General features: G+C 36.0%; 1 protein-coding gene across 3 annotated transcripts in view; it reads left to right on the plus strand.

Moving 5' to 3' along the window:
- The window catches only part of AKAP6 (A-kinase anchoring protein 6), a 269,691-nt gene that overhangs the window by 181,548 nt on the left and 66,614 nt on the right, over nt 1-21,529 (plus strand). For all 3 annotated transcript variants that reach the window (XM_032187818.1, XM_032187820.1, XM_032187819.1), the window contains exons 8-9: nt 1,471-1,619; nt 7,091-7,211. In XM_032187818.1, coding sequence (XP_032043709.1) covers nt 1,471-1,619; nt 7,091-7,211 — 270 coding nt within the window. The remainder of the gene's footprint in view (nt 1-1,470; nt 1,620-7,090; nt 7,212-21,529) is intronic.

Consider the following 21,529-nt stretch of genomic DNA (forward strand, 5'->3'; position numbering starts at 1 on the left):
ATGCACTAACAGACCTGAATGTTTTACTTGGGATTTTTATCTTGGAAAGTTTGCTAGTTTTTCTGTTTAATTTCTAAAAACATATTGGGATTTACTGCCAAACATAATGAATTTCACTGTAAGAAGCTGTAAGTGTTTGGAAGAAAAAATTGAAAAGGAAGTGGGTTTTCCAAATAGCTGTATTATTACTCAGCAAAAATTGCATCAATGCTAAAGTAAGGTATATGCAAATATATACAACTGTTACTGAGGCATTTGAACCTTTCAGACTTTCTCCACTGCCATTCTTTAGTGCCTGCTTCCCTTCACTTGCCTACATTTTTCCTTAGTCTGGATTTTGCACATTTTCCTTCTCTACTCTAGCCCTTTCCCTGCTTTCTCTTTATAGCCGCCATTCTTCCACAGACTGGTAACTCTGCCGTGCTGTCAACAACCAAGCAAACTCTTCACTTACCTGTCTACAGCCACAGAAAATGCAAGAATTTTTGCACAGAATTGCCTCCATGCTCGTTGTGTTTACTTGCCATGGTACCAAATAGTTCAGCAGGCATTCTCCTACTAATAGAAATGAGTATGTAGTTACACAGAAGTAGCAGTTTTTGAAGCATTGTCAGAATTCGTAATGTGTTTTTCTTTCACTGAAGCATATTAAAAGAAAACAACAGCATATTGGTCCCCAAGTGCTTTTGAACTTACTCTACCCTCTGTTCTCTTCCCTGTTCCTAGGGCACATAGCAGATGTGTGGTACATAGCAGATTTCATCCTCTTATCATCTGGTTCTCTGAGTTCCAGAATCAAACTGATCACCACAGCTGCAATAAATAAAGTGTCTTTTCAATAAGTTATCGTGCCAAATATTATTCAAAATTCTTCTGGCCAGGCAGAGTTTGATGGAAAACACCATTTCTAACTTACTGCCTTTATCTTTGCAATCAAATTTGCTGAGTAATCATGGACACCAGCTATGGGAAAGCAGAGTGTGAATAATGCCTAGTTGCTTGTTTTTGTTTACACTTACTACTTAAAACTGCCTACAACAATATGATTTTCATTAATTAGAAGGCACAGGCAATGTGTTGAAAAGCCTTTGAGATGTCTTGAAATGTCTTGAAGCCTTTGAGAAATGTTTATACATGTACCTGTTCAGACATAGTGTGTCATTTCTAATTTAATTTTCATTAACATCCAGACATTTTTATGCAATGTTTGATGGGGTATAGATCTCATAGATTACATAGCACGTGCCATTATAGTTATCTAAATACTTCAGTTCTAGCAATTGGGAATACACTGTACTTTTATCTGACTTACTGCTTCAACCTTTTTGACTATAATGCAAAGAGAAAAATGATGGTGTGTATTCTCCTCTGTGTTAAAACTGTTGCAATCCAAAAGCTGTTTTAAATGCATTCTTTCTGAATTTAAAAATAATAATAAAAAAATCTATTGTTTTTTTTTTTCTTTTCTAGGCTGAGGTTCAGCTATGCTATCTGGAAGCACAAAGAGATGCTGTTGAACAGATGTCCTTAAAGCTGTACAGCGAGCAGTACAACAGTAGTAGCAAGCGAAAGGAAGAGTTTGCTGATATGTCAAAAGTTCACACAGTGGGAAGTAATGGGTAGGGAACTATTCTTTTTGTTGTTTTATTCTCACTGATCTGTATTTTTTTTTACATGATATACTTTTTCTTCCTTCTAGTTAACCAGGATTTTTCTTCCTGGGTCAAGAAGCAGGGGAAAACTCTCTCTATATATTTATTTTTTTCATATATTAATGCAGAAATCAATGAGTTCTGGTTAATTTATCTAATTCATGGTTTGTTCATGGGACTACCTAACACTATCTAATAGCAATCCATTATTTGATTAAAAATAAATGTAATGTCCTTTCATTTCAAACTTTTCTCCTGTTATGTCTTTATTTCTTTTGATTTCTTAGCATCTTCTAAGGAAATGTCTTTATAACTTGTTAACACCACTGTAAGACAATTCTCTCTAACCATAATTCTACTAGTGACTAGGAAAATTGAATATGAAGCTTTATATAAAAAATATATACATATATTTATAAATAAATATATATATATGTGTGTATAAATATACACGCACATGCATATATGTACGTGAACTTACAGTTCCCAGTTTAAGCATCCCAGTTTTGCACATCTAGAAAGCTGCAATTTTAACTGTTTTCACTTGAGTTGGTCATCTCAATCTGATTTAATAAATGTAAACACACACATACACTATACATGTAAGTGCCTATATGTATATATATAAATATACATATTAAAAGAAACCCTTTATTGACAACTTGAGTAAAGAATCTTGGACAGATTAATCACTGAAATGGAGTCTTGAATGGCTGCCTCTCCTTTTTTTCACAACAAAGAAAATGTTTTGTAGTTCTGGTTTAAGACTTTTTCTAGGAGGCTTTTAGAAAATTGTATCTGCTAACTGCTAGCTCCTCTAAATGTACATAAGAACAGCTCTGTGAGTTCATAATAGTATGGGGTAAAAGCAGTTCAAAGAAGCTGACTAGTTCTCATTGTTTGGGTACATCCTCATTTGGATACAAGTTTTCTTGTAACCAGAAAATTCAGTAGAACTTTTACCTTCAATTTTATGTTCAAGGAAAGTCACTGACCAAGATGCTCTTACCCCGATAACTTCCTTTTTCAATTGTTAACTCAATGTTGAGGTCTTGGAAACATAGTTTTATTAAATTACCAACTGTAAAGATAAATGAGCCTTGTAAACATCCCCTCTTATTATACGGAAAGATGACTGTTTTAGAAAAGTTGATGTGGGCTAATTATGTAGGATTACTGAGATCTTGATTACATATGCAGAAATCTGTCAGATTCTCAAACACGCTAGTGCAGCTATTGCCAACCATAAAAATAATTTGTTCTGAATTGGTGTGTATATGTATATAAATGTGCACTGGGGGCTAAATGTTCAAAAACATCTTATAATTTTGCAGTCAGAATTGAATATGAGCAAGATTTGAGGTTGGAATTTTGCATGGGACATAAGACAATAAGAGACATTTGATTTTATTGAGGATAGGGGCTATAAAGCTTTAAGCCTCATGGAAAAATCCAGTCTGTAATTCTATGTATCATATGTGTAAAGCAGATAGTAAAGCTCTTAGCTGCATTCATTTACACTCGTAATTTCATGCTTATTACTGGCAGTGGTGATCTACTGGTGTTCCCTGTTTCTGTGCTGTGGCCACCTTTCTGGGCCAGACAGGAGGCACATAGATACAATACAATGTATTTGGCCATTATAGAAAACATGGTGGCTAAATTCAGATGATAAACATTTGAACCAGTCTGAGTTATGGAACACAAAGGAAATGCTTTTTACCTACAGATATATGTCTTTGAAATAAGGTTTATTCAGTATTTCCCTACTGTACAAAACATGTGGACAGAAATTCTGTAGTAGGATGAGCCAGCATCTGTTACTAGGAGAACTGAGATCTCTACAGAGAACAGGCCATTTGGATAACTGGGAAAATTAGGGTATCTATCCGTTAGCAGTTGTGGACATTTGGCCTATGAAAAAGAAGAGTGCCTACACCGGGAACAAGTGTTACTGTAGATGGAGAATTGTTTATATAGTGAGGAGAAAGATTTAGGAGGTGACTTTGTGCAGGAAACAATTAAACTCAGATAGGTAAGGTAGTACCGGCAGAATAAGGGGATGCCAGTTATTGTGTAAAGAATTAGATGTCCTGCAGAGAGCATGGATGTTGCAATGACAATAAAGAGGGTTGTATGTATGGAATATACGATGATTTTAAAGCTGTTAAGGTCAGAATTTTGATCTCTCCTAGTAGAAACATGTGAATGGAAAGAAGTTCTCAAAAAATCATGACCCAGAAACTTGAAAGAACTTTTTGTCTGGATGAATTTTTTTGGCGGGCATTTCAGTATGTTTACAGTATTTCTAAATAGCATGTGAGTTATGCTGTCAAAGAAATAATACAAACTGGAAGTGTGTGTTAAACATGGGGAAAAAGGCTGATGGAAATAGCTTCACATGCCTTTTTATTTATTAATGCCACAGACGAGCTGGTTTTCTCATGAGAAAGGTGCTCATGAATTTTCATTCAAAATAATAAATTGATGTCCACATTTTAAGAAATATGTTTAGGGTTCAAGGGATTAGACATGCAACTCTGCATATCTGATTCCCTGTTTACCAAGATAAAATATACTTCTTAATGTCATTTCAGTTATTATGTAGCTAATGATTTTAGCTTATTAACCAACAAAACCTGTATTAAGGAAGCTGTAGTTTCCTGCCCTTTAACTAACATTATAGCCTTCTTGTTGTCAATGTTTGGGTACTTTTAATGGAGATTTTTTTTTCCCCAGTACACAGATGTCCTAACTTTTTTTTTTTTTTTTTTTTTTTTTTTTTTTGGCAATCAGTGGATTTGGATAATCTACCAAAATTAGATGTTTTTTGTAGTTCTTGCATCTGCAACACAGACCCAGTATTTCAGAAGTTATGCTTTCCTTGATTCTGCCTGTGGCAATATGAAAAAGATTTGCTAAGCTCAGGAAAAAAAAAAAAAAAAAGACTCTCAATATAAAAGAAATACTCAATATACCACAGAAATACTGACAGGTACATTTTAATCTTTACCTGTCACTGATCCTACATTTGCTGGATTTTCTGAATATCTTTTTAACACCTTAATAACATAGCTTTTTCCAAATAATAATTTAATAGCAATCAGTATTTACCATTTATATGTGAGGTATTCATTTTAAAAACAAAGCTTTTTTTTTTTTTTTTTTTTTTTTTTTTTTTTTTTATCAGAGTTATTTCAGAACTATTAAGAATATAGCAAATTTTTAAAAAAATATTGATGATGCTTTTTATGCTGACTTCACTGTCTTCAAGATCAGGAAAATAACTGCAATAGACAGTTTGCTTAAAAATGGTCTTAGTTAACTTTATTTTAATACCTGCCCCCTCCCCCCCCCAAAAAAAAAAAAAGGAAGAGACATAGGATCTAAACTATGGGGAAAAAAATAAATCCCTGTTATGTCCTGCATCCCTTCTTGGACTTTTTCAAATTAATACTGTTTCTCTCATTCTTTATTTTGGGTTGAGATGCTTTTTAAAACATTAGCTAGAAATCAAACTGTCCAGCTGTTTCCTAGTGCTTATTTGGGTTTTGTAAAGGTCAGGGAAAAGTGCTTTTGTGTGTCTTTAAAGGATCAATTCATTCTCTTACACCAATAAATGGACAAATTTGGACTGTAACCAAGATGTGGTTCTATAGATACAAAGCAGGTGTTTGGATCCAGCATGTGTTCTGCACATTACAGTGAAATCCCAGTCCACTTCCTGGCGCAGTCTCCAAAGGCATCCCATCCCATTCTGGCAGCAGAAGGCTATGAACATTGGATGTAGGATTTGATTCAGTTAACTTCATATCTTAATTCAAATATTTCACTGCTGAGTGAAAACTGACCAAGTCCAACTGAATCAGTACTAATTTACATGAGATGAAATCAAGCCTCTTATATCATAAAACATATGTTTTAATAACTGCTTGTCAGTTTTACGATGCTGGATAATACTTGGATAGAACAGAAGGGGAATAAAAGAGCCCTAGATACTGAAGAGACAGCGTGGTTGTACTGTTTTCAGGGGAAGGGAGGAAGATTCACTATCTCTGCAAATACAGTATTCGAAATGGAGTTTAGTTTTATTTTAGTTTCAAAATGATATCTGAGCCAAATGGCTTCTGAAAGAGGAGTAAAAGTACACAGAGTACAGTGGATTAAACTAAGAGTTACTTCAGAAACAGGAATCAACACTTGTACATTATACAAGACTTCCTTTGTTGCCAACTCATTGAAAATAATACCACAGAAGGCAAATGGCTTTTCTTTCTTCCTTCTCCTTTCTTTCTTTCTTTCTGACAGTTCTACTTGTCACAACTTTATATATAAGCTTTCAAAATTACCATGCACATGGTACTCTAGTTAATAACAACTGAAACTGCTGTAGTACTGATAACATTAAAAACATGTTTAGTCCATTGTTTCTCTGTTGAAATACTGCTTTTTTTTTTTTTTTTTTTTTTTAAATGGTGTTGCTAAAGATGCAGAAAGCTAAAAAAGTTTTTAATAATTGGAGAAATTAGCTTTAGTGGAACATGTATTATTGTTTGATCAATATGAGGCTTTCTTATTCTACTGGCAAGGCTTTTGTTAGTTCCAGTTTTGGAGGTTTGAAGATCCCTTTTCAAGGGGTATTTTTTTGACGAATGTGCAGTTTTTAGTATGTACCTTCTGTCTTGTACCATGGTATTTTAGAAGAAGCTATGCCTTACTTATTCACTGGGCTTTCAATAGAGAATCACATTAATCCTTTTAAGCTCCTTATTCTAATGATTTATTTTGTTGAAAACCGTAGTGATCCTCCTTTGAATTTTAATGATTGCTGGCTATTCAAGGATTCATTGTTTTGACTTCCTGTCCTTACCTTTGTTTCTTACATGTCTGTAGGGAACACCTGTCTAATACTGTATCTGGCCTTAGTTCTCACTGGCTTACCATATTCACTCAAGCCTATCTTACGGCGTTAGGTTGAAATGCTAGCTACTCATCCATGAAAATAAATGTAGGATATTTACAGAGATAGGCAGATAGACAGCAGAGGGATAGCTGAATGGATTGAGTCATTTTTCTATGAAAATAATATTTTTATATGAATTATATCAAGATGGTTGCAAAGTTTGCTCAATATAAAGTCAGCACTTTAAAAACCATTAATCAACATTATCTATGGGGGATTTCTATTTCAGAAATTTTGAAGCAAATGCAGTATGCCAACAGTTGTCAGGATTTGGCATCAGCCGCTGAATTTAGGTCATGGCACTGGCTTAAATTGGATTTCAGTTTTCATTTTCCTCCACTCTGTATAAATACAGAATGTCTCTTTAGAAATGTAACTAGGAACATCATGAGTTTTCAAGAATATATTATTCTAATACAAGATTTTAACAACTACACCGTATTTATGCATAATACATTTTGTTCCTTATCTACAGCCTTTTGGACTTTGATTCAGAATACCAGGAGCTCTGGGATTGGCTGATTGACATGGAATCCATCGTGATGGACAGCCATGACCTGATGATGTCAGAGGAGCAGCAGCAGCATCTTTACAAGGTTAGCGCTACCGTTACTGCCTTTACCTAGCTATAGAAGATCTGATTAGCTTGACAAGTCTTTCTCTCACAGGATATCGCTGCGTTCATTGTATGTATCATGGTGTCTATTAGAATTCCCTTCCCTGTCCCCAACCTCATTTCCATCCCCTGTGCGCTGACAGGCTGCACCGACATCATAATTGCAAGAAAGTTCCCTTTATCACATTCTATTTGGTGTAATTCTATAGAAGGACAAAGATTTGTCTTCAAGATGAATAGAAATAAATGAAACTGCATTAATAAATAGACTGAAACAAAATGAAGGAAAAAAATGAAATGGTAGCATTTAACAAAATGTGTTTTGATTGGAGCTTTCAGCTGGATTTTTATCCACCTTTCAGACCTCTTCTGGGAAGAAAGAAATTTGCCTTGATTTTGGTTTGCTGCTGCCAGAATGCAGGACTTTTCCAATTTAATTTTATTAGTTATGCATAAAGCAGACATTGTCATGTTAAGTCATCACACTTGTGATTTCAGCAAAATGATTTTGGACTTGCATATTGATTAGAGAGTCTTCATGGATCTACAAAAGATGTGTATACACATGCACACACACAGTCACACACAGATTATATTTATCGTGGTAGCGTTAGCCCAGAAGCTTTTAGAGTACTTTCTTTTAGAGTCACTTCTTTTAGAGTACTTTCCGGAAGTTGGCCAAAATGCGTGGATTTGATCTAAAACCATTTCAGGCTTCACTGTGTGTCTGAGAAGCTATAGTCCATGGGAATGAGGGGTAGTGGGGAAAAGAAAGGAGGGGCTTTTGACAGAAATATCAGGCTGCAGTAAATCTTCCTCATTTAGGCAATTTTTATTGGAGTAATTCTGACAGTTGTCATCCTTGAATTGCTTTGAGCATATGGCATATTTCAAAGAGCAGATTGTGAATCATAAAAAATAAAATTAATAACTAACCACAGAATCAGCAACAGTATAATGAAAAGAAACAACTACCCTCTAGCTTTTTTTTATTTCTTATTGAATAAATGGTACGTTCAAGGTCAAATAGAAGTTGTTTTCTTTCTTCTATGATTGCACAATTTGATAATTTATTAAATATAATTTAGTTTTTTCTTGCTTTGGCATCCTGTTTTCTTGATGTCCTTCCTTCATTTTATTTTAATGTTAGTCATTTTATTTAAAATACCTGGTGAAAAAGTGTTGCCAAACAAGTTAGAATATGTTTAGGAATGGAAATATGGTCCAGGTCTGAACTATTTTAGCCTGTGAGTTTAATTCCATAATCTCTGTTTCTTGATTTGTCAATCATTTCTTATTTTCACTAATGTATTTTTTCTAAATTTCTAAATACTTAATCAGATTAGTCACACATTAACAGTCCTGGCCCTGTCTAGGCTTAGAAATAAGCAATGTCTAATTCAGTAAAAAGTTTCTTGCGAGTCTAAAACAGTGTATTTTGGTAGTGCCTGTCCGTATATGACCAGCTTGTACCATGCCTAATCTAGCTACTAGTTTTAGTCCTACACTAATAAATAAATAAAAATCAATAAGCATAAATCAAAGTTTAGAAAAAATCCACCCATCAATATGAGAAGCAACAGGGCATAAGCAGCCAGCCCAAGTATACTGGGTGCTATTTAGGATACTTCCTTTCCTGGTATCCAAATGTAGCCACTAAAACTAATTATAGATGGTCAGGCATAGTGAGAATAATAAAAGAGGGCAGTAATTTATGACTTAGTTGGCAGTAGAGTATGGTGGCAAAAAGAGGAATACTGTTTATCCAAAATGGGAAGTAACGGTCTCTCATTATTACCAAATTCTGTCTTATGATGTGTGTGACACTTCTGAAAGCAGAAAGTTTATGTCAAAGGGACTGTGTGTTTGCTCTACAGTTTCCACAGTGATGGCATCTAACTAATAGAGCCCCCATCTCAAAAGTACTGACAACTGCAAAACCACTTGAAGAAGGGTAGAAACAGACTGTTTACCCTCTCACAGTGAATATTCTGAGTATACCTTTCCAGTGAAAGCAGCAAACAAATTGCTAAAGACAGAAGGAAAGAGTTAAGCAACTAGAAATGTGCAGTTTGGTTAAGAGATGGCTAAGGAGTGTCCATAAACCAGGATGAGTATTTGCAGGTAATATAAAAGGCTTGAAGGAATAGCATTAAGATCTGTTAGCCTTTCAAAGGAAAAATAAAATATAAAAACCTCCTAAAGAACTGTTGAAAGCCCCATAATTTCAGACATTTAAAAGTAGACAAAAGAAAACATTAGCAAATGTAATTGAGGGAACAATTCTACACAACAAAAAGAGAGGTCAGATAAATCAGTAGGTCTTTATCATCCTTAATTTCAGAGACTCAAGTAAAAGAATGAATCATGCCCTCAGAAACACTGTTAATATATATACATATATTTTAAACTATCCCAGTAAATCTCTTGTGTAATCAGTAGTGACACCCTTTTTATTTGGAGGGTTTCGTACAGAGTGCTGGATGGTCTAGTGCTCACAGCAATGGGACACGAGCACTGCTTAGACTTCACTGTGAACACAGCCTTTCTACTCTGTAGGGAAAGAAATCTGCAAAGAGAAATTCAAGCAGCTATTATTACCAGAATACCTCAAAGATGTGGGGTGTTATGAAAACACAGGTCTTGCTTTAGTCATTCTTTATCAGCTACAGCTTCAAACATGAACCTGCTAATTGCACTCTCTGCATTTTGGTGGATTCTCCTAAACCCACAGATCCCTCTTTTCAGTTATTGAGCTGACAAGTAATTGCACCTCTGAGCCAGCTCAGCAAGCTGCCTCTGCCAGGGAACCTGCTGTGGTATCACTATTACCAACAGTAATCACTGCCCCTAAGGAGTCTATGAATGGGAAGGCACAATGATAAAACAGGTAAATCGGAAGGGAAAAGCATACATTAAAGCAGCATAACATAATATATAAATGCTAAAATTGCATATGGGAAAATAAAATGTATTTTCATGGTTAGACTATTTTCCCAGTACTATATTTTCAGATTTAATATAGATTTATGTCAACTCTCAACTTAATTTTGTTTTGTAATATTCCAGGAGCTTCATGGTTTTTTATTAGGTTCCTTATTAACTCTCTTTAACTATGTTGTATTTTGCCCTTAATATAAGAGGAGTAGCACAGCCATTTAAAAAAAATAAATCTGAATATGTATGCTGATTTTCCCTAGATTTCCAAGATTTTAGTGCAAAGACTTGCGAAAATAGAAGACTATTTATTTGTCCTTCGTTTTCCTCTCTGTGCACCCCCACAGCCCTAAATGATTTCAGCTTTACACTCTTAAACTAGCTAATGGTTTTGAAAATCAACTAGTGTTTGGTGGGATGACAGTCACAGAATGCACAACTTGCAGTTTATTTGTTCTCTGATGCTCTATCAACTAAGAAAAAACTGAAAGGAGCATCCTCCCTCCCCCCACCCCCCCGTTTTTGGACTCTCACTTCTTTGTACTGTGGTAATAGCTCAGTTTAATGCCAAATGTATCATGTTTATTTCATTTTAATCTACTGCATGTGAGTCTGATCTCATAAGCTCTGAGTACACAGAACTTGCATTGACTTCAGCTGTATTCATGTGCCGTTTCTGGAGGATCAAACCCAACGAATTTACACTCCGCTAATGAGCCCTTTAGTGGAAACTTGAGTAATTCTGTACCTTGAATGTTCAAAAATGAAGCAAGTAGGCATTTACTGGAAATGTGGACATTAGGAATGAGTATACTAGGCAGAAAAGTTAATGATAATTCTTTCCATTTCCCTCAGAAGATTAATTGCAAAACTTAATTGTGTTAGATTAAAACCCCATTCGAATATGTAGAGCATGATTGTTCAGACTGTTAGCATGTTCGGAATAAAATTAACTAAACATTTTAAAATATCAAATAAAAGAAATTGTATTTTCCTATTTGGTTACAAGTGATATATGTTGTTTTTAATACGAACTGCTTAAGCCGTAAGTCTTGAACTAATAACTTCTCAGATAGATGGAAACCCCCCCTACTTCTGTAGCAGCGCAGAGATTTTGGAGAAATGTAGTTGATGCGGCTTTAGGACAGGTTATCTACGAAACCATTTCATCAGCAGGAAGCGGCTCCCGGTATTAAATCCTATTACAACGCACCTCAAAAGCCAAGGGTACCTTTAAAAAAAAAACAAAACAAAACAAAACAAAAAAAAAACCTCCAGCAGCAGTTTTGGTTTCCCTCCTGGAGGCTGTCGCCCTCTCGAAGGTGCAGCGCCTTCTCTCCTCTGGGTGTGCTGCTGCTCCATTGTGCCGCTCCCTGGCGCGGCGGGCTGTGGCCCCGAGTGGATCAAACAAACCATGGTGAAAGTTTCCCTCATTTGCATCACTTCTAGACAGCCCTGTCGTACTCTTTGCTGACAGGAAATCACTGTCTTTGTCACCTTTTTTCAGTGATCTCCTTTTGGCAGAGATCGGCCATGTGAGCAGGATTAATCACAACAACAGCTCTGGCTCCGAACTCAATGACATGTTTTCCTCAGCACTTCAATAATGGTGTAGAGGAGTCAGTAGGAAATGACTACATTAATTTCAGAGTGAAAAGATAATTAACACTTAAGGACTAGTGCTATAACCTATGGAGCTATTATTCAAATTAAAACTAATTTATTAAAAACTTGTGAAAAAAACCTGTCCTTTAAAGCAACTGTTAAAATCATCTTGCAAGAGTCCCCGAGTTTAACGAGAGGATTGAACTATATTTAACGCAGGCATATAAATACTGCGAAACTTCAGCATTTGAAACTGGAGGCTGAAGTATGTAAAGTGCTTACTTAGATGATATGAATAGGATACTGGCAAACAAAAGCAGCAGTGTGCTCCTAGAATGCTGTGCTTAAAGGAGTTTCCTTGGCAACAGAAATGCAGTTCCAAAAGTAGACAGAAGTTTCCTCAGAAAACATACTATTAATAACAACCTTCCGGAACAACTTGGAACAATTTGACTACTTGGCAATAATAATGCCAAGTGTTCTGCAAATTAATCTAACACATAACACTTATATGTTTCTCTTGCCCGTAATTCTCCTGAACCAGAGGACCGAGTTCTCTTCAGGCGGAGGATACAAATGTGCGAAGCAGTTCCAAATGCTGCTGAAATAGAAAGAGGGCTCAGACAGCAGCAGCCTAGAAGGATCAATTAATGTGCTTCGTATCATTTTAACTTGTAAAACAGATTAGTTTAATTGGATTACTTTGTTCCATTTAAAACGAGTCCTGCGTACCTACTGAAGCCACATTGTAGTTCAGTCTTTATTTCAAGCAGATTTTCCATATAAAGAAAACTTATTAAAAGATTAACAGCCTGAAGAGTGATATATTTGGACAATATGCTTAGGGGATTGGTTATAAATGAGAAAACGTGAAGCTTTTTGCTCCTATGATGCATATTCTGCACAGTCCGTACTGCCTTCTGTCTGTCTAGTGATCTGTCAGTGCCAGCACCGAGCTGCTAAAGCAGTCGGGGGAAAAGATGGTGATCATCGCTTTGGAGGAAGCACACAGCAGGATTAAGCCCCTTGTAGGTAGTAACTACAAATCTGCTATGCATGCGCTATTTTTAGATATGTCATCATTTCTGTATGAGCCAAGAGAATAAACTAATTTCGGACTTGCCTTGCCAATAAGAATCATTAGAATTCCACTAAAGGCCATAAGTTTACTAGACAGGAAAGGTAGACTGTGCTACTGCCTCGACTTTTCCTGAAATCTTGGATCTAAAGGTTAAAAGTAATCAATATCTCATTGTGCAGCCTGATAATAAGTAATAACCATGATGTTAAAATCAGATAACACTTAGGTGTGTTGACCCATTTGGGAAGGGTTTTTTTTAATTGCAATCAGAATTGTCATTATAGTTTGCTAATAAACTTTTCAGCTAGCTTGCAAAAATTACCACTGTTGTGAAATGTGACTTTAATACTATTAACAAATTATGCCCCAGATTATTCCCCAACATGAAAGCTTTTATCTGATGAAACATATGTAATTTTTTTAAATGAATACTGAAAGATAATTCTGCTAAATAATATCAATGAAGATATTCACTAGCAATAGTAAATTACAGTACTTACTTATGTCTTCATATATGGATTGATACTTGCCTCAGTAGAAGGTATTAATGGTAGTATGTTTATAATTGTCATGCAGAATAAAATAACTGAGCTAAGTTTTGCAGAAAACTTAGAGTTCAGTTACTGTTCTTCTTGAAGTTCAGTAATCTCCATGTACTCGGCTGGATTTTTTTTTTCAAAAGATTGAGAACCTCTACAATATTCCATGCTAGGTAGGAAAATTGGCTGTTTTGTATGAGAGGTCTCAAAAATATCTGACACCCCATGCAGCAATAAAAGTCTGACTGTTATTAGGGCATCAACTAAAGGATCTGACACAGCAAAGCTTCGTGGTCTGTTATTGCAGGGAGTGATGAAATTGGTTAACTTTTTCTGTGCAAATATTTTCACTTCAGTTGCACTGGAGAACAGAGTGAAAACTCCGTTGTGACACATACTGTAACAACCAGTTTATTTTTCAGTGATCCATGTGTTTAACTTTGTAATATGGTTAAATTCCTTGTTACCTCTGGCAAATTTTATATTTTAAAAAGCCACATATAAAATTGTTGTTGGCAAAAAGTCATCTTTAAAGCAGATAAATGTTAAGTTTTAATGTCTTGTATAATTACAATAGGAAACACTGATGACCATTTCTACAGAATTACAAAGTAAGCTTAGAGAATGGGTAAAGAAGGAATATAAAAATATTTTCACATTTTCATGGTTGCTTCCTTAATATGTTTAAAGTGTAAACATGCATTTTTAAAGATAGCGTTATAATTTCTGCTGAGAAGACTATATTTCTAAAAGAAGTGGCTTCATGCATTTCACAAGAGTAAGAGGGTTTCTCCCATTTCTTCCCAGCATGACATTGAAGATGAACTTCACATTGTAGCAAAGCAGTATTTACTGAGCTTGTAGCAAAAGCCAGCACAGCTTTTGGGAGATTAAAGCAGTGTGTCTAGAATGAAAGAGGCATTCGACTTCAAACAAAAGTAAATGTGTACCACATAGCTGTCATCACCATTCCTTACTACAGCTGCAAAACGTGGACAATTTACAGTCATCACGTCAAGCATCTTAGTCAACTCCACATGCTCTGTCTTTGTGCCCTTGGTGGTATGAAATGGTAGGATAAGGTCCCGAGCATTGAGACCTTAAAGCTTTGTCAAATACTCAGCAGTGAGGCAACGGTCTGGCACACTCAGCTATGGTGGTTTGAGTGCATATGTCCAGCAGTAAATTGCCCCAAACCATTTTCTGTTCAATGAACATTTTAGTTCTTTTTTTTTTTTTTTTTTTTTTTTTAATAAAAAGGAGGGGGGGAATATCACCTTAATTCACCCAATGGGTGATGAAAATTACCACCTTCATTGCTTTATATATTCTAGGACTGCATAACATCCAAACAAGTTAGAAAGGGCTCAGGATTAGTGTCAGATGTACTAAATTATTATTGGCCTAATCTTTGCACGAAGAATGGTACTACCCTTATGCTGTTCTACTTGCAATCAAACACTGGGTACAATAGTACTGGTGCTGCAATGTTCTTCCATCCCCTGAACAGAGTAAAGAGGCTATATGGTGTCCCAAAACATGCGTCTGTTCTGATTTACATGTTCTTTGCACGACCTCTCAAAAATTTATCATTTGGTTTAAAGAAATTTAGGTTATCTGTATTTTCTTGTTTCCTGACACAGTGGATCACATGCAGACCACATGTAAGTCCTAAGAGCTGCCTGCTCTGAGGTTAGTATTTAATGTATTATTGTAAGGTTTAGGATTGTAGGGACATATTTTCAAAGTTGAATGTTGAAATTGGCTTGTTTGGCTTTAATAAAGTCAATATGAGTCAGCTGACTAAAAAAAATCTTGTACAGTCATTTTGGAATTTGCACTCACAATTCACTCATAAAATCTTATATACAATAATGCCAAATAAGGAAGAACAGCTCTCTATGTAGAAATTTGAAGAGGACTGGACTGATTTCTCTTTATCGCACTGTATCCCAGAGCCTTTTGTCTACATTCCACAACCATTGTTCTGGGTTGCAAAACCATATATTACCAATTAAAATTTGTAGCATTTAAATAAATGTAATTCAATTTAAATAAAATAAGTATGTAACATAGAAATAGCTCAATCAGGTCAGAGAATGCTGAATCTTACTTGGTTCTCCAAACATTGTCATTCCATGAGGTTGTCCAGCGATCCTGACCCCCCCATCAGCTTAGAGAAGTCCATAGAGCATGCTGCCTCGAGCTGTTCCACAGTCGGAGCCCCATGCTTTTAAGAGCCACCTTCTGTATGGTGCATGTGTCCTAAAGCTACCTTCTACTAGTCTAATTTGATGCCCCGTAGTATTTTTTTATTGGAAAATATAACAAATAATGTATTGAAGTAAGACAGAAATAGGACAGTGACAACATAATTTTTGACTTTGTATGTGAACATGTTTGTGTTTTTTGTAGCAGGTTGGTGGATTGGGCTTTTTTTAGTGGGATCGAGATAAAAAACTCACTAGTGCCTTAGATGACAGCAAAAACCAATGGGGCAAAAGTATTACCCTATTTCTCATGTTACTTGCCAAATTTTAATTTGTTTTCCTATATTTTCACATCATTCCCCAGGAGAAGACATATCAATGTTTTCTAAACTCATAGAAATTGTGTGTTTTATCAGTGATATTTTGCTTCAGAAACTTGATAAAGGAAATACTATTTTATTTCCCAATTACTACTCCTCAGTATACCTCATAAATAATTGATATTGTAATGTTTCTTAATAAAAAATAAATAAAACCCAAATGAACACAGAAAACCTTGTTACCAGGTTTTCTAGATGAAACCCAAATTCACTAAATCTCAATAAACTTGCAGTTGCATTACATTCATTATATACATAGCAAAATCATAAAAAATAAGTGAAGTATAGCAGTTTATAATCTCGCAATTTTTATTTGTATTTTTTACTTTTATAAATACATTTATAAGATATATGTTCTCTATATGTAATACATACAAATAGAAAATATTTATATTTAGTTGTACAAGTGTGTAACCATTTTACAAACTTAAGTTTAGGTGATTGTTTTGCTTTGTGAGTATACATTTTAATACATTTTACTAAAAATAACTCCAGTATTTTGTGCTAACTTATCCTCCTAACAAGGTAAAATAAGCGATCATTATAGTTTCATTCATAGTTGTTGCAGTCGTAGTTGCAACAGGTCCAACGGGGTTCTGGGGTAGGTTCCAGCCAGCTCCTGTGGCCAGTAGGAAATGCCTGTGGCTCTTCTTAAACATTCGTGGGTGCAGATATTTTAGCATTGCAGAAAACATGGTTGCTATAGAATTGCAGTAATCATGAACTGTAAATATTAAGTTTGTTTCTATGGAGAGGTGCTTTTGGGGGAAGACAGCAGTTTTGCCCTTCAGTTGTCGTTGTTGCAGCATGATTGGTGCCATTGCAGATTTGCAGAACATACACCAGCTGTGTCACAGAGCAGACCAGCAACACGTGTTGCTGCAGGGAAAGCTATGGGCCGGTTATAGTTTGAAGAGTGATGCGCTGGGAGAAGGGGTCATCTGTGAAGACTAATTTAGACTGCTAAGAGAGCTAAGTAGACCAGTCTATAAGAAATAGATGCTTCTCCAAGGGGTGATTCAGGGTAGAAGCTTAAGTTAAGCACTCTGAAATAGTTTCAGAAGAAACCTTTTCTCTCTTATCTCTACACTGATTGTATAAAGGAGTTATGAAGATCAGCCTCTCTCAGCAGCATTACCTCTCACTGACTTTCTCAGTTATCATGAAAAGAGTTTTTTTTTAGTACCATTGTGTCATGTCTATGCAATATTCCAGTTTGAAACCCTGCTGTGATGCATCCAGAATTTGACAGACATTACACTGCCGTTTGATCATCTCTGCTTTACCAATTGATTTTGCTTAGAAATGGGAGATGATGGATAAAGAATTTCTGTTAGAGTTTTTCAGGTGGTAACTTTCTAAAGGTGAACATTTGTCTTTTTGAATGAGGTACTGAGACTTACATACATGTCTTTTTTGCCGGCCATCATCAAGGACGACAATGTGTCTGCTAGGGAAGTGGAAGAACAGTATTTGGCAAGACCTCTTAGATTCTTAGCATATGTGGAGAGATCAAATTAACACCATCAGCTGTGAGGAGTAGTTTGTCCCACGATCCCACTTTTCTGTTTTAGAAAGTTAATCTGTAATGTTTTGTTTTGATTTTTCAGTAAGCATATCTGATTTAAACTTGGGGTTCGTTTTTCATCAGCAAGTCAATAATCAAATGCCTTATGTATGGAAGACTTTTGCCTTTCTTTTCCCAGGTCTCAGGAAAACAAACAAACAAACAGAAAAAACAAACCACAAACAGAAAAGCTTTCTTTCTGAAAATATGCAGTTTCCTTATTGCTTCAGCTTAGGTCAAATAGAATATGTAGAATATGTAAAGTGTTAATGCCAGAATGCCTGAGGCTGAAATGTGTAATAGTTAAAATAAACAAAAGGGGTGTGGAGGTGGAGGCGGAAGAGAGAAAGGAAGAGGACAAAATAGGTGAAGAAAATCACCCCTCTTCTACCTTTGCCTCTGTGTGCTGAGCTAGGGACCTTTCTATCCATTCCTCCTTCATCCAATATTAATGGCTAAATAGTCTCTGTGTTGTTAGTTTCCTGGCTATTAGAGAGTAAAATTCACAAGATACCTACTGAAATCAACCCATGTATTCAGACTGCAGATAGATAACTAACTTCCTGTGAAGGAAGCAGTTTTCATTGCTGATGAAAACTACTGGCCTGGCCTCCCTGGGCCCAGCAAATTTCAAGAGTCAATGAAGGTAGTAGACAAAAAAACAGTTTAAGAGTAGAAATGTTAAGTAGTTTCCTCATATTTCCCCAAATGTAGCACATGAGATCTGGGACAACAGTCACATTAGACAGGAAGGTAGTATGTGTGAATAGCCAGATAAAACACACCTAAAATCATCTAATTTAGCTTGCATAATTCTGAGCACCAGAAAAACTGGAACTCCAGATAAAAAGGGCTTTGCTTTGAGGCAATGGGAACGTCTTAGTCTGTAAAAAGAATTGATCGGAATGACAAATATAATTCAAAGTAAATACGAAGCTATAAAAAGGTTTACTTAACCAGTGCCAGAAACATAAAAGGGGATATGGTATGGCGCCAAGAACTGGAGTGCCCACGTGTAACTGAAGACATAAAACATTTCATAATTATATCTCTTCCCCGGGATCACTTGTGAAATACACAATTCTCATTCACAGGGAAGATTTCAGAGTAAAGCAAATCTAATGTATGCTTCCAAATTGTGGCCAAACTATCCAGAGAAGTGCTAAAAGACAAACAGCAGAACACAAACAAAGATATAAGTCAAAAGAACACGTGAAGCAGGGCAGATTCAGATCAGCTTAAAATGTAGGCGTTTTAGTGCAACATATTTAGTTGAACAGGCATTGTGAAAAGTAGAAAGAAAAATGTTTTTGTAAAAAAAAGCCCCATGCAGGCAGGTTGAATATTGCAGTTACCTTTGAAATTAAAATATAGTGTCTGAAATGACTGAGAATTTAAGGTTTTAATGAAGAAGGAGATATCTGTAATGTGACTTGAGTAGATCTAAAGATTCTCAGTGTTCTGACAATGCATAAGGCTGCCAGGCATTCAATTGCTATATTTGCAACTATGCTATTAGATCAATGACTAATTTGATACCAGCTGGATTGTGGAGCCAGCTGCAGTGCAACACTGATAAGGAGCAAAATTAGACTGGAGAGATGCAACCAAGCACTGCAGATGTGCAATGAAATCATGATGAGGCCAGTGGATAAATGTAGTCAGTCAATAAGGATCCCCTGAAATAAGAGATACCATCACTTTAAGTTTAAAATAGTTGTTTTAAAGGAATTCTGTACACTGGTGGCCATACATCTGTACAAGCTCTGGTTTCAGTTGCAAAGCAGTATTCAAAGCAGTATCTGAAAGAAACAGTACAGTTGCTGTGTTTCCTCTCTAGCATTCTAGCTGAATATAATACTTTTGAAGATGACCACTTGATGTTAAGTTGAAGTTAGCACAAAACCCCACAAATCACCGTAGAGTTCCCCGAAACAGAATTCTGTGAGTCTAGTGAAACTGATGAAAAAGGTAATGTGGTAAAGTAGAGATCGTGAAGCCACAGAAACTAAGGCAGACTGGATCTGCCTTAGCGGCAGATCTGCTAGTGGTCAGAAACCATTAAACTGACCTCCAAATCATTGAACTGAAAACCTGGGACCTTTTTTTTTTTTTTCTTTCTTTTTCACTGTGAAGAAAACAAAACCAAAAACAAACGTTTACTGTGATGTCAAATACAAAATTGGCATATTGAGATACCAGTCCTTTAATAGTACAACTATTTCAAGGGAGTGAGCTGTGGTCTCCTTCTTTAGAGAAGTGAATCCCTTTGCTGAACTATGGAGCTTTACAGAAATCTCCTAGTGATGCAGAGCTCCTGTTAGCTACTCCGTTGTTGTTCTCTACACCACAGTAGAACTAGCGAATGCACACAGGGGTAAGTAAAAATGAAAATAGCATTCTTTCTGACACAGATCACCAAGTGTGGAAAAGGCCCCAGTGACAACTAGCAGCTGGAATACGAGAGTGAAGGCTGATTTATTTGACCCAATTGCCATTTTATTGTTGGCTTAATTCAAGGGTGAGAGAAGCACTATAGATGGTAAAAAATTCTTTCTTTCACTTTTCTTTAGATCTTAAAATCATAGGTTCAGGGAGTACCACACTGGACTTTCTACACCAGAGTCTCAGTTAACATACACAGATTGTCTCTGAGAGGAGTAGGGGCTCTTGGATCCCAGCAGGAGATGGGAATTAGAGGCAAAATACTGTGCATCACCTGATCATTGCAAAGAAGTGTCTTCTAGCCCTGGTTTCTGAAATCAGTGAAACAATGAATTTCTGTCTTGCCCAGAAGCGACAGCACAGCTTGCTCCCTTCACATGCACAGTGCACTATTCTTCCAGAAGAGACAATGTACTGTGCATTATCTGATGTGCAGCGTCTCACCTCTGAGACATAACCTGCTGCCTCTGGCTACTGATGGACCCACACCCACAACTATTATTCTTTTGGTCTCAATTCAGTGCTAGTTGTATTTCTATTAATTAACGAACAGTACTGACTCTTCCCTAAAAAATGGTGAACAAAGTAGAGTATTTGGTATTAGGTGCAAAGTAAAGAGGATGCAGTTTGTTTAAAGACAAATATCTGCATTTACTTCAGTTGTTTGTAAGATACATATCTGTACACATGTATTTTGTCTAACAGCACAAATACAAAATAAGTGAGCTTAGCTATTCCTGGCACATTTCAAAGTTACAGTATCAAAATGTTAAGCAATAAAAAATGTTTATTTCATGGAAAATGTTTATGCCTAGATAACATTAATTAAAATTCTACTCATCCTGTTAGAAGCAGGTTTAAAAGGGAGGTAGAACATTGCTGGCCAATAGCATTGGGCAATAACAAGCAGAACTAATTATTGGTGGGATAGGTGACATATGTGTGAAGAGTTTTTTGCATCTCCTTTAAAAGCAATGTGTCTCACATGCTATTTCTTGGCTGAACTGCAGTGTATTCTCTCTCTGTAGACTGACTGTTTCCACAGACCATGTGGAAAACTCTTCATGGCCATAGTAAACCAGCAGGTAGGAAATCCTCACCTTGGTGCTGAGGTGTACTCAGATGACAGCTAAAATGTTCTGGGGTTTGTCCCTGCATGTTTAAATAGCAAAGAAGTATATTTTCCACACTTTACCCAGGTGAATTCATGCCAGAAAATGAATCTATGTGCCTCCTTCCCTTCAAACCAGTCACTATTATAATAACTTGCATATCATTTAAAGCTGTTGTGCTCATGGTGCCTGTATGTTGTGAACATTTCCTCCATGTTTGGATAACCTCACAACATGGAGAACTAGAATGATGGCAGACCTGATGGTTTAGGCATTTGGTTTGATTAAAATCAGCATAGACCGTTTGGATCATGCATGTGATTTGTTTGTAAATTTGATGTAGAGGTCTTACGAGAAAAGGTTTTTATATAGATATCATGGTTTTGTAAGGCTAAAAATAGCCTCAAACATCCAACATTTCC

This window comes from Aythya fuligula, chromosome 5 (assembly GCF_009819795.1).
Source record: "Aythya fuligula isolate bAytFul2 chromosome 5, bAytFul2.pri, whole genome shotgun sequence".
In the NCBI taxonomy this organism is placed as follows: domain Eukaryota; kingdom Metazoa; phylum Chordata; class Aves; order Anseriformes; family Anatidae; genus Aythya; species Aythya fuligula.